The sequence below is a fragment of the Gopherus flavomarginatus genome, chromosome 3, assembly GCF_025201925.1.
Source record: "Gopherus flavomarginatus isolate rGopFla2 chromosome 3, rGopFla2.mat.asm, whole genome shotgun sequence".
NCBI lineage: Eukaryota > Metazoa > Chordata > Testudines > Testudinidae > Gopherus > Gopherus flavomarginatus.
The window spans coordinates 274683393-274697112 of NC_066619.1; the positions used below are offsets into that span (position 1 = coordinate 274683393).

Consider the following 13720-nt stretch of genomic DNA (forward strand, 5'->3'; position numbering starts at 1 on the left):
GTTATTCTCCCTGCCATAAAAAATATAAATAGGTGTCCTTTACTTTACAAACTATGCTTGTTCGAGGTTTATCTTTGCAAAACTGCTGCTTCTGCTTGATTCAGATGTATTACCACAGGCAGGCAGGGTATTGCAGTAGAGTCCAGACCAGCGGCCGCTCCAGGCACCAGCACACCAAGTGCGTGCTTGGGGTGGCAAGCCACGGGGGGCACTCTGCCAGTCGCCACGAGGGCAGCAGGCAGGCTGCCATGCAAAATTGCTGCTTCTGCTTGATTCAGATGTATTGCCACAAGCAGGCAGGGTATTGCAGTAGAGTATAGACTGGTTTCTTTCACAAAGGCTCTGCTATTGGCCACTTATGGAAAGCTGCCCTCAGAATTTCTGGAACTGATAATGTGTATTGCTGTTCTAACCCCCATCACCATAGCTTCAATCTGAGTCCTCAAAGCACTTACTATATGGGACTTTCTGATGAGTGTTTCCATGTGTATCATTCCAGATACACTGTTTCATGTCCCGGACAAACAAAAAATGACTTCAAATTACGGTTGTTCATTTATTCCCCTACTTACACACCAGCTGTGAAAGAATGCTGGAGCTAAAACCTTAAGGGCCTGATTTCAAAGCTCATTGAAGTCTGTGGGAGACTTTCCTCTGACTCCAGTGGGCTTTGGATGAAGCCCATAATTGATTAAAGCTGTGGAGACGCTTAGTGAAGATTGTCAATGAACATGAACTCTCATTACCTGATGGTTAGTTAGTAGGTGCCCTAACTGAACAGAGACTCTGTGGAACACTTGTGTATTCACTGTGAATTAGAGCCCTTTGATAATCTTTGGAGATCCTCAGTTTGCCATGGATTGCAATTCAGTGGCTGTTGTGGATGCCCCATTGACGATGTGTCTGTGACTGGTTCTGTGTGAACTATGGCTGTGCTGCAATTCAGTTGTCAGATCTTGATATTTGGCTACTTTCCAGTAACTCTCCCAGCATCTGTCTGAAGAGGATGGTTAGGAGGAGGCACCTGGGATAACTGTCCCTGTCCCTGGGATAACTGTGGCATGGCCAGTGTGGTCACTGTCTTTCACTTCTTTCTCCTGGCCTGACCTTGTGGTACCCCAGCCTGCATTGGAGAAGGAAAGGAATTTACAAGAAGGCTCCACTTCTTTTTGGTCTGACCTTGTGACACCAGCTTCTTCTTGTTCTCCAGGCTTTCCTCCTTGTGGGCTGTTTTATTCACACCCTTTCCCAGCTGTTCATCTGTTATCTGCCTCTCCAGTAACTAACCAGCCACTTGCTCCTGCATGAACCGAAGAACCTTGGAACATGGTAACTTGTTGGAGAGCCTGTAGTGGGTCCGATCCTACACCCATAGAAGTCAATGGGGACACTCCTGTTAACTTCACTGGGCGTAGGACCAGGCTCCAAGACACGGATTTTTCAAAAGAGCTCAGCTCCCATTTAGGCATCTAAATATTGGCTCCTCAGCTGCTTCTGTTAAGATAGGTATGGGCAGATTTTCAACAACCCCCAGACTTACGCAGTCTTCCATTCTGGAAAGCCTTGCATAACTTGAATTTTGCATAAGTCGGAAACATTTACCCATATGTTACGCACAAATTTCCGCAACTCAAAAATCCTATTTCTGGCTTATGGAACTTTTTCCGTAAGTGAGAATTTGCATATGTCGGGACTTGCATAACCCGGGGTGCGTCTGTATACAACTTTCTGAGCTCTGTGGAACATTTAGTTTGTGCCCAAATAGGAGACAATCTCTCTGGAAACGCTGGCCCATATTTGTTAATTATTACCATTGTTATTTGTATTGCTGTTGTGCCTAAGGGCTCCTGTGATGGATCCATTATGCTAGGTGCTGCACAAGCATTGCTTTTCTCGTTCCTCCCTCTTGCATTTTTTCTTTTAAAGGGATTGCTCTGCCTTTATTAACAAACTTATTTAACAGAGCCATGCAGCCTTAGGTTTTCCCTGAGCTCTCTGCATGGACAGTGGAAATGACAATGAAAGGAGTTTGCTGCGTTGTTGTGGTAGACAGTGATTTCATTAACTTCCTGTTTCTTGTTTCTTATGAGTCTGTGAAGCTGACTGTCCACATGCAGCTGTGAGAAATGCTCAACACTATGCACTGACACGGAGGTTTTTGTATTGGGCTGTATCACTGTGAGAGGCCAGCTGTTATACTGCTGACAGTAATAATCTCCAGCATCTTCAGCTTCAGCCCTGCTGATTGTGAGAGTGAAATCAGTCCCTGACCCCCTGCTGCTGAACCGGGCTGGGACGCCTGATTGCAGGGTGGTAGCACCGTAGATAAGTTGCTTAGGAGCTTGTCTTGATTTCTGTTGGTGCCAAGCCAGGTGGGTGCTAACACTTTCACTGGCTCTGCATTTGATAGTGACTGTGTCTCCGGGAGAGACCAATAGAGATTCTGGAGTCTGAGTCAGTATTTTCTGTCCAATGGAATCTAGAGGTAGAAAGGAAATGGAAGAATTTGTAACACACTTATCAACGAGTTATAGCTTTATTTTGCAACACATTTTTAATCTGCTATCTTCTAAAACAGCATTAAATAAAATATCATATTGTCTGTTACAACAATGAATAGATTATATTTACATTGTCACTGATGTTATTGTTCATTAAAGCGGAGTCTATTGTATTTCCTTATCTTGAATCCAAAAAACTAATATCCAGAGAAGCTGAGTGTGAAAGATCATTGTGGCAGTTCTGAGCCAGCAATGCTAACTGTGTCACTCTGCAGTGCAGACAGCTCCATCTATATGAGCTCAGCAGGGCAGGAAGGGAGTGTCGCTCATGTGTGAATTTGCAAAAGGAACAAGCCATGCAAATTCACTTCATGTGAGTGGTGGGGGCAGGATTCTGAACATTTGTGTGTCTGGTTTATAAGACTGGAGCAGCAAGATGGTGCAGAGGACACCATATGTGCTGCAGCTGGATAAGAGTGGCTAAGCTATCCGCCCATTTTCTAGACGGTTTTTAACAGCAGTTTGAAGAGTTCAGCCTGTTTCCTTTTTCTAGTTCAGTTTTTCTCCCACCACATGGAAATATAATTGAATTACCCAGTATTTCCTTCTGCAGGAGATAAGTGGGTTGGATGCCTTTCAGTTCCCCGTGACAAGTGACGCCTTTCCTTCCACGCTGAGCCAGCACAATACAGCAAAGTAGTAACACGATCTATAGTGCTGGCAACCAATTGTGGTAACGGTGACACTACTGCATGTCACAGCTGGGCTCACACTGTGTTCCTGGCCAGCATACTCAGCCCAGGCACTGAAGCGTGTTTCAGAACCTCGCCCTATGTCCATTGTGGGTGAGAAAGGGATCTGGGCAGAAAATAGAGAGGGGAGAGATTTTGAGTAACTGGGAGTCTCTTGTATTGCAGGCCTTGAACACCACTGGTCCCACTGATGCGCCTGGTGTGTCTTTTGGTTGGAAGGGAGGATATAAAAACTTCTCTGCAGGGCTGTTTATTGCATTTTAAACACTTTGATGTTGAACTTTAATCTAGATCATTGAATTCTGTATGGGAACAAGGTCGTGGTAGCCCCATGCTGCTCCAAAAGCTTGGTTAATGCAGTGTTAGAGGAAATGTTGCACAGGTACAATAACGCATCTTGCACATTTTGGTATACGTGTAAATACAATGAAAATCACCCGAGTGGCTTTTATTGTAAAGTGCAATAGTAGAAACCCATTGTTCAAATTTTATTTCTTATTTATTCTCTGCCTATAAGAAAACCTATTTTAATTATTTTTTTTTGTGCTGAAGATTTTCTGCTCTACTCTTTATACTATTTGCTTCCTAGGCCACATGATCATGGCTTTTCTGTTGCCATCATTCCCTACTCTGGCTGGTGAAGAGAGAACCTCTCTTCCTACTTCTCATGAGGCTAACTAGCTCCTGTTTAAGGGCTTGATCCAAATAGACTGGCTGCACCTTGATTACCTTTCCTCAGCAAGGCCCTCCCAGCTGGGGTACAGAAAGTGTGCTGGAGATTTACTGCCCGCCAACTTCTAAATACCCCCAAACCAACCCGCAACAAAACCAAACCGTGCTGTGGCTGATGATGCAGCAGAGCCCCCTCCTATGGGAATGGTGGTGATGAGTTGCTCCAGATTTGCATCAACACCCGTAGGGGGCACCAAATCAATTGTCCTCCATCATGACCTCATCTTTACCTCCATGCAACCCTATTCTGCAAAGAGCAGTGGGTTGTAAGAGGACGCACCGCACCCTTCAGACAACACAGGAGAGCTCTGCAGAGTCTCAGGCCTGTCCACTAGGACAGAAACACAGACAGGAAATCCTCCAGATGGACAGCACAGAATTAAGTGGGAAGATTCCAGCCTGGACTCCCTTTCTTACCACAGTTCAGTTGTTACTCTCAAATAACAGGTTCTTGCTCAGAGTGTGTGAAACTCAGTTTTTGTTTGCAAAAGTGATTGATGGTTTATAAAGGTCCAGCCACTGCACCCACCCCCTCCCGGATAACCCTTTGCCATCCAGGAGGCTGTATCAGGAGCTCATTTTACTGCTAGGCCTTTTGGAAGTAAGAAACATCGTATTGTTCATGGAATGAACTGAGAAGGGCTGGCGCCCCGTATCACGTGTGATTAGCTGACTGTAACCTAGGTGAGCTTTGTTCACACAGCTGTAACCAAGTCCTGGCTTTACGGGTCTGTCCTGCTTTGACTCCCCGAACCACCTGTCCTGGTTGAAGTGGTTCTTCTCCCGCATCGCTGGCTGGGCTTAGCTCCCTGCTCTGGCCATGCAGATACAGGTTCTAGTACCATGTGCTGTCCTAGCTGGACCAGAGATGGGTCTGGTAAGTAACTGAATAGGAGACTGTCTAGGAAAATGGAAATGGTGCTGATGGTTTATTAGGAGGCGCTCATCCTCTGGGTCTGTACTGAATCGACAATCTCCTGTGTTATGAGGGGGCTGCACTGCAGGGGCTGGTCTTTTGGATGAGATACCAAACTAGAGCCAGGATCACTTGGGATCTTCAGACATCCCAAGGCAAGTTTTGCAATAACAGGGCTCAAGATTAGTACGAGTGTTGTGGAAGAATATAAATGCGGCCCAATGAAACTACTCCTGGAAGTTCTAATGGCAGACAGTGAACTTTGGATTCAAGTACCTGGTGTTACTCCTTCCACCCCCATGGAGCTGGGTTTCAGTGGAGGATGAACTGATCCCTGTATTTTGTTTGACTTTGGGATTGTTGCTGCTATAAAAGTGTCAGGTGTATTTTGAGTTACTTTCTGTGTTTTATTTGCATGAAATCATAAAATTCACCCTCCTGGTCACAGCTGTAACAAATGATAAGTATCAGCTCTCTCTGTTTACAGGGAGGTTTTTGTAATGGTGTGTATCACTGTGAGAGGGAAGCTCTGGCGTTGCTGACAGTAATAATCTCCAGCATCTTCAACTTCAACGCTGCTGATTGTGAGAGTGAAATCAGTCCCAGACCCACTGCCGCTGAACCGGTCTGGGATCCCAGAGACACGGTTGGTAGAATCATAGATAAGGAGCTTAGGTGCTTGTCCCGATTTCTGTTGGTACCAGCCTAAGTAGTTGCTAATGCTGGTACTGGCTTTGCAGTTGATGGTGACTCTCTGTCCAGGCGACACTGACAGGGATTCTGGAGTCTGAGTCAAAACAATTTCGCCATAGGAGCCTAGATGTGGAAAGAAAATTCATAGTGTCATCGCATTTTATGAAAAGTAACTAAAACTGGATAATTTATTTAACACTAGTATGCTAAATAAGTAACATAGTATTATTTTAAATCCAACTTGCATTTTATTGCCTATGAAGTCTGTTCCCTGTTGATGTAATGCTCACCCTGAATCCAAAGCACTAGTATCCAGAGAAGCTGGGCCTGGGAGAGCATCTTGACAGGTCTCCGTGGGGAATGCTGAACAGCTCACCATGCAGTGGAAATGGGACCATTTATGAACTCTCAGCAGCCCAGCCATGCAACATTCCTCCTGAGTGAACATGCAAATGACCTGTTCATATAAATGTGCCGTATTTTAGCTACGGGGTGTTTCCTGTTACTCTTGTGCAGTGGTCTCTGTAACCTGGTGATAGTGATGTATGAGGTAAAAATGCAAGACTGGAGGTTTAATAAATGTAATAACAGAAGGTGCTCTATGGTTAGGGCACCAGAAATATTGCATGTGACCTGGAATTTTAGCAATTAAAATCTTCCAGTCATTTTTACAGAATTTTTCATATCCATTTACCTCAATTTACCTTTGCGTTATTCTCCCTGCCATTAAAATATTCATGGATTCTCTCCAGTGTCCTTGCCCAAGGAGATAGTTGGGCCCATGTCCTGTCTAGATTCTTTTTACAGTAAGGCCCTTCCTTCGGGACAGATTGTTGCTGGTGCCTCCATGGGGGTGCAAGGATGGGGGTGTGCTAGGAGCCCTCCCATACAGGGACTAGACACATTGCTGTCCTTGCACCCACATAAACCCAAGGGATGTATGGAGCTAGCATCACTAACACCCAAGAAGTGACTGTGAGCCAGGATCTCCACCCCCCCTGCACCAGCCATAGAGATGGCCAGCTGTGGAAGAGAGGGTGTGTGCAGCACCCACTTCAGGAGCAGAACAGTAGCTGCATTCCCCCTGCTTGTCAAGCGGCTCAGAAAAACATTGAGTAATTCCTTGTGAAGCTGCTGCTTCTTGGCCCTGCTCCCAGTGCAGATCTGTGCAAACTGGCTTCTTTGGGAAAGCAGGATAGAGTGTAGATCCCACTAGAGAGTGTGGATCTCTGTCCCCTCCAGTGATTGGTCTCTGTAAGAGACTTGTGTTCCTGAGTCCCACTATACCATAAAGATGCTTAACTCCCTTTGATTTCAGCAGGAGATAGATCCAGATCAGCAAAGCTATTTACATACCTAAGTGCCAAAATCATGTCTGAAAATGAGGCTAAGGAACCACAAACTGAGAGGAACCACACATAACTGTCACTAAAAATCTGAGCTCCAGTGCTCTGGTAAAGTCACAGCTGAGAACAGTAATCCTCTAGGTCCCCACATAGTTTCATTTGATAAAGATTCTCTTTCTGTTTTGAACAGTTACTTTGCACTCTAATGGATGCTGAATTCCACCCAGACGAGGATGCCTGGTGATGTTGCAGCCGTTTCTTAAGTTTGTTGAGAGTTTTGCAGTCTGTGGCTGAAAGGTGCCACAATATTGTCTGTAGAGATCAGTTATTAACTATAGTGAGAATGTCCTGTTTTTGTTTGGTATGGAAGTTTTATATCTCTCTGCCTCACTCTCCTTTACTATTTTTTTAAATTTCATGCTATATTACAGACAGTGCCATCCCATGGCTCCAGTCAGGACCCATTTTGCTTGGTGCTGTACAACCAGAGGGGAAAACACAGTCCCTGCCCTGAGGAGTTTACACACTAAGGACCTGATCCTGCCAACCCCTGCAGACATATGTCACTTTACTGATGTGAGTAGTTCCACTGACATCAATGGGAGAAGTCCTGTGAATGACATGATGTGTGTGAGTAAGAGTTTGCAGTTCTAGGCCTATTTAATTACCAGATGCAACAAATGAATATTTGGAAATTACAATAGGAGAGTAATACAGAAGAGAAGCCAAAGATAACAGTGAAAAGCTGATGCAGTTACACAGGCTGACAGGCATGTCACACTCTGTGTAGCACCGAAAGGTTTTTGCATTAGCCTGTTTCACTGGGAGAGGCCAATGATTGTACAGCTCATAATAACAATCACCAGCTTCCACACTGCTAACAGTGAGAGTATAATCAGTGTGTCCGTTGCGAGCACCACAAGAACTGAATCAGGCTGGGAGCCTAGAGGCCAGGGTAAGAGCACTATGAATGAGAAGCTCAGGAGCTTGTCCTGGTTGCTTTTGGAACCAAGCTAAGTGATTGCTAGGCTCACCCTGACTTTGCAGTTGATAGTGGCTGTGTCCCCTGGAAACATTGACAGGGATTCTGGAGTCTGAGTCAGCACTTTCTGCCCATTGGAATCTAGATATAGAAAAAAGAGAGGCAGATATAGGATGGGGTAAGCAGGATGATGGACAATTATTCAAAGATTTACACTGAAAAACTGTTTAAATTTCACTTAAAGAGTAGAAATTAACTTACAATACAATAGATTTAACACATGAATGCAGTGATTCTTACATTTGTATCATTTCTAACCTTGAAGCCAGACACCAAATAGCATCCAGGAAGGAGAGTCAGTGACTCTGCCTTGCTTATCTATTACTGGAAATGCTTGTCAAGAAGCACAATTTCCAGTGAGTGAAATTCAACACATTTGTAAGTGCTCAGAAAAGGAAAACCACTCTAGTGTGAATACACAAAAGGGTCAAATGCTGGAGGTTAACAGGATAATACATCCAGGAGAACTGTTCTGAAATATTTGAATTGTCTGTCTGATGCTGCCGTTACATGTTATAACTATTCATAGTTACGCACTATTCTGGTGTTCGAGTGCTCAGACTGAAGCTTACATGGCATAAAGTGGGTACGGTGGAGGATTTATTATTTAATGAGGTGACTCTATCAATGGGTAGCAGAGCAGGATGCAGATGTCCATTCATTTCCCAATTTCCATAGGTTTAAACACAAGTTCGTCTATAACTATTTTTAGGGTCAAGTCTTGAGCCTGTTACTCACACGGTGAGCAGTTATTCTCATAGATAATCCCATTCATTTCACTGGGACTGCTCGTGTGAGTGCTCAGCTATGGGGATAAGGGCTCCCAGTCTTGCCTTAAAGCTGTTTCTTTTTAAAATATTTTGCTCAGGGAAGTATAGTCACTCGTTCATCCTCCTTCCTCTTTAATCAGATTGTACCAGTGAATCCCTCAGAGTTCAAATGCTCTGCTTGGCCTGAAAATTCCAGCTCTGCAATGTTGTGTCATAATACTGCCACCTACTGGCCAATGGAAAAATTGTCCGCAGAATTTAGGGCATGAACAGCCTGCAGGAGCAGATGTTGGAGTGTTCCCCAGGGAGTGTGGTGCTACACGGCCTGATGCTTTTTTCCCTTCTCATATCTGTGTCCGCTTTTCACCCCCCAGTCACATGTTACAAGCTGTGCTTTCAGACTATGGCGTTACGGCCAGGCCTGGCGATATTTACACCATGGCCAGAGTTCAGGCCAGGACGGCATTTGTATCTTCTGTGTAATCACTGTAATCCTGAGGTTTTATCTTATCCTACATCAGGGGACCCGTATAGTGTATAGATAGCACATGGGCCTTATTAAGGAAGGATGGGCTAGTTATTAAAGTACTGGATCGGTGGTTAAGAGATAAATGTTCAGTTCCTGGCTCTGCCATAGTCTCCCTGTGCAACATGGGACAAGTCTTTAATGTTTCTGTGTCTCAGTTCCTCATTTGTTACATGGGGAACCCAGGCCACCCAGTGAATAGTTTTATGCTTTGAGTCAAGACCATCGTTAGGGCCCTACCAAATTCTCGGCCATGAAAAACATGTCACGGACTGTGAAATCTTGTCTTTTGTGTAATTTTACCCGATACTATACAGATTTCACAGGGGAGACCCTCGTTTCTCAAACTGGGAGTCCTGACCCAAAAGGGAGCTACAGGGGGGTTGCAAGGTTATTGTAGGGTCGTCACGGTATTGCCACCCTGACTTTAGAGCTGGGTGGTGAGAAAGCGGCAGTTGTTGGCCAGGCACCCAGCTCTGAAGGCAGCGCCCCACCAGCAGCAGCGCAGAAGTAAGGGTGGCAATGCCATACCAGGCCACTCTTACTTCTGCACTGTTGCCTTCAGAGCTGGGCAGTCAGAGAGTGGCGGCGGCTGGCCGAGGGCCCAGCTCTGCAGACAGCAACACAGAAGTAGGGATGGCAATACCATCCCATAATTCTGTGCTGCCGCTCTCCAACCTCCCAACTCTGAAGGCAGCACTGCTCCCAGTAGCAGTGCAGAAGTAAGGGTAGAAGTTTAGCAACCTCCCTACACTAACTTTATGACAACCCCATTTTGGGTCAGGACCCCTACAATTACAGCACTGTGAAATTGCAGATGTAAATAGCCAAAATCATCACATTTACAATTTTTAAAATCCCATGACCATGAAATTGACCAAAATGGACCGAGAATTTGGTAGGGCCCTACCCAGCAGACAGACATTCCCTGGCACTATTGGATTAGGTCCCCCGGGAGTGCAACTTCATTGCGCAGTATAGTTGAGGAAGCAACACCATGGGGAGCCTGTCAAGCACTGCTGCTCACGCTGGTATGCAGCCATGAAATCTCTGAAGAGCACAGATGGTGAGACTGCAGAAATTGGGCTCTCTCTGCCTCTTTCATACAGCCCCCGACTCACTAACAGCTTCCTGAACCAGTGTCAGTTACAAATCAAGGGCTAGGTTTACCAGGATGTTTTGGCTGCTCTGGTGATGCAAACTGGCTGGTGTATTCTACCTTCTTTGGTGTACAAGTAAAAGAACATATAGGTAGGTTCTATAGCTGGTGTTATTCAGGAGATAGACGAGATCATCAAAATGAACCCTTCTGGTCTTAAAAAAATCTATTATTTTAAATAACATAAAATGAAGACATAAGGTAGATATTACCTATCTGCATATCATTAGTACTGTTGTACAGTGGCATTCTCTTTGGGTTTGTGGTAGTGCTCATATGTGACACTTTTACAGAGAGAGAGTGTGTGTGTGTGTGTGTGTGTGAGAGAGAGAGAGAGAGAGAGAGAGAGAGAGAGTGTGGAGGTTGTTTGGGTACCTTAGCAGTATTTTTTTTTTATTTTAAAGTGTTTAGGATATTTTTTAAAGTATATGTTAAATTCATTCTGAATTTCCTTGGTTTTCCAATGCTTGGTTTTGGGATAAGTACAACATCCTTGTAATGTTGTTACTCTTAGAGTTAAGGTTCTCAACAACCCATTTTAATGTAGTTATTGTCTGGGAATTTCTATGTTTGTTTTTATAAATATAAAAAAAGTAAGATGATGCTAATGCGGAGAGTATATATTGGAAATTTAAGATAAAATCCATTACAAGGATGTTGTCATTATCTAAATTTCAAGCATCATAAATCCAGAAAATTCACAAAGAAGTTTGGATTTCTAAAAACGATGGAACTAATTAGAAATACCAATGTGAGATTTCACCAATGACTCTCAGCTCTTGCTATAACCAACTTCCCTGCATAGCTAAGCTCTCAGGATGGCAATACAGTGCTAGAGTTTTAGATTATGTAAGTGGATATGAGAAGTTTTCCTTCTAGTTGTCTTTTGGCAGAACATCTGAAAACTTGACTGTGGTACTACTTGACTGTGGTGTACTAGTGTCTATTACACTGCACATTTCATAGAGCAGGGAGGTTTTTGTATTGGTCTGTATCACTGTGTGAGAGGGGTGCTGTAATGCTTCTGACAGTAATAATCTCCAGCATCATCAGCTTCAACCCTGCTGATTGTGAAGGTGAAATCAGTGCCCGATCCACTGCCACTGAACCGGTCTGGGATGCCTGTGAGACGGCTGCTGGCATAATAGATAAGAAGCTTGGGAGCCTGTCCAGGTTTCTGTTGGTACCAAGCGATGTTGTTGCTAATGCTTGTACTGGCTTTGCATTTGATAGTGATGGTCTCTCCCACAGACACTGAGAGAGATTCTGGAGTCTGAGTCAAGACAATCTGCCCACTGGAATCTGGAGAGAGAAATGAAAATTGGCAGGGTTGGGTAAGTGAGACATTAAAAGGCTTGTAAACTCAAGAGTGGAAGTGAACTAGAAAATACCCCAAGAACTAGTATTTCAACAGACAAACCACTGCCATTTTGGATGGTTTGTCTCATTCCTTATTAACTCTTTGAACATTGTCTGTTTCTTACCCTGAATCCATAAAAGCAGCAGCCAGAGAAGGAGAGTCTTTGAGATCATCTTGCTTCTGTGTGGCTGGAAATGTTTGTCAGTGAAGCATGTGGTGGAAATGGAACCATTTATGTGTTCAGCAGCTCAGTGAGGGACCATCAGCCATGTGTGAATAGCAAAAAGAGCCCAATTATGTAAATGACCAGATGTTAATACCAGGGAGAAGCTTTGAGCTGTCGGATTGATGGTTTCAGTCTGTCATTGGCTGCATTACCTATAACATATTTGCATGGTTCCCATGGTAAAACAGCCAGAGTTAGCTTTACAAGCAGAGGGGGTAAAAACAGCTGTTTGATTAATGAAGAGTAACCGAGCAGGCTGCAGACTGAAACACAAGTAAGAAGAGCTAAAATCATCCAGTCATTGTGTAGGGGGGTTAAATCCAATCAGCTGAATTTGTTTGAATTCATTTTATGACACTTTTTCCTTTCATTTAAGGGCCAGGTTTCTAAGGAAGCAGCACTACCAGGGGCTCCGTGTGTCTCTGCAGTGGCACTGGTGGCTGCATGCATTTTGCATCTCCAGAATGACGGCTCATCTAGAAGGCTTGAAGGATGCACACAGGAAGAATGAAAATGAGGTCTGGGAAGAGCTCACCCAAGGTCCGAGCATGCTCAGATATTGGGTGTATGCGCAGCACTGAAAAGTTGAAGAGTGGCATCAGTGTGCCAGGCCCATTGTGTCAGTGCCCCATTCCCTTGACCTCTGTCACTGGAAGGTGCCCAAGCCTGAGAGCCGCAGGGGGTTGTGTGACTATAGCAGGGGAACCTCCAGACCTCTCTCCCTTCAGCCTTGTTTACCCCACCATGCCAGCGGCTGCCTGTATTGGGTGGGTGTGGCCAGCCTAGCAGCCCCCAGGAAGCTGACTGAACACCTCCGCCATCAGCTCCTGCAGGCTTGTACTAGCCAGACCCATGCACTCCATGCTATTCTGGAACTCCATGCTATTCTGGAACAGGTGGTGAGCACTCAGCTGTGTGGCCACCCCCCTGCCCTGTCTATTCGGGCACAGAGCTTCTCTGGTGCGTTCACAACCAGCCTCTGCCCCACTCCAACCCTGTTGAAAATCCTGTGTGTGCCTATTAACTGCTTATGTCTCAGGGTTCGTGCGCATTTTGGGATTTGCTCCCACACAGACCTTTCAAAATCTGGATACTTTGCAAATAGGCACTTGATCTTAACACAGCCATTTACAAATTCCTAAATTAGTACAGTTTTCCTAGATTAATAATGACTGAGACTTTCCTAGTGGAATTTTGTTGAAGTTCTATTCCAGTGAAAGGAGATACCCAGGCCATTTTAGGAATGTATTTATAAAAATAGAACAGGTTGAAATTTTTTTGGTTGGACAGCTTTACTTCAGAAAATGTGGATTTGACAAAATCTAAACATCCTCTGGGAAGACATCAATTATGTTGAAATGTTCAAGGGAAAATCATCACAGTGATTCATTTTAATAATTTCCTTTGAATGCGGTTGAAGTGTTTAGTTTTGTAATTGTTTTGACATATTATATTTTATATTTATAGCATAAAGGTCAAGTAGATTAAGTTTAAATCAAAATGAAATGTTGCTTTTGAAAATTTTCATATCACGGGAAATTTTGAAATGTCAAATTGTCATACTAATTCACAACAAGCCCCTCTTCACCTTCCCTACATTTGGAATTTCTCACAATATGGGAATTCCTCTTTCTGATCAGCTCTCTGTAACGCAATTAAGTCAGTTTCTTATGCAACATACACTTTCTGTCTTTCAG

The 13720-nt window shown here is 44.3% G+C and overlaps 1 protein-coding gene across 1 annotated transcript in view; it reads right to left on the reverse strand.

Moving 5' to 3' along the window:
* Window positions 1-11991, reverse strand: part of LOC127047415 (uncharacterized) — a 64145-nt gene extending 52154 nt beyond the window's left edge. Inside the window, exons 1-5 of the mRNA XM_050945523.1 lie at window positions 11922-11991; window positions 11436-11739; window positions 7975-8063; window positions 5885-5965; window positions 5510-5717 (exon numbers count right to left, since the gene is read on the reverse strand). Of these exons, the coding sequence (XP_050801480.1) occupies window positions 5510-5717; window positions 5885-5965; window positions 7975-8063; window positions 11436-11739; window positions 11922-11970 (731 nt within the window). The 5' untranslated portion in view covers window positions 11971-11991. The remainder of the gene's footprint in view (window positions 1-5509; window positions 5718-5884; window positions 5966-7974; window positions 8064-11435; window positions 11740-11921) is intronic.
* Window positions 11992-13720: the final 1729 nt, after the last annotated feature.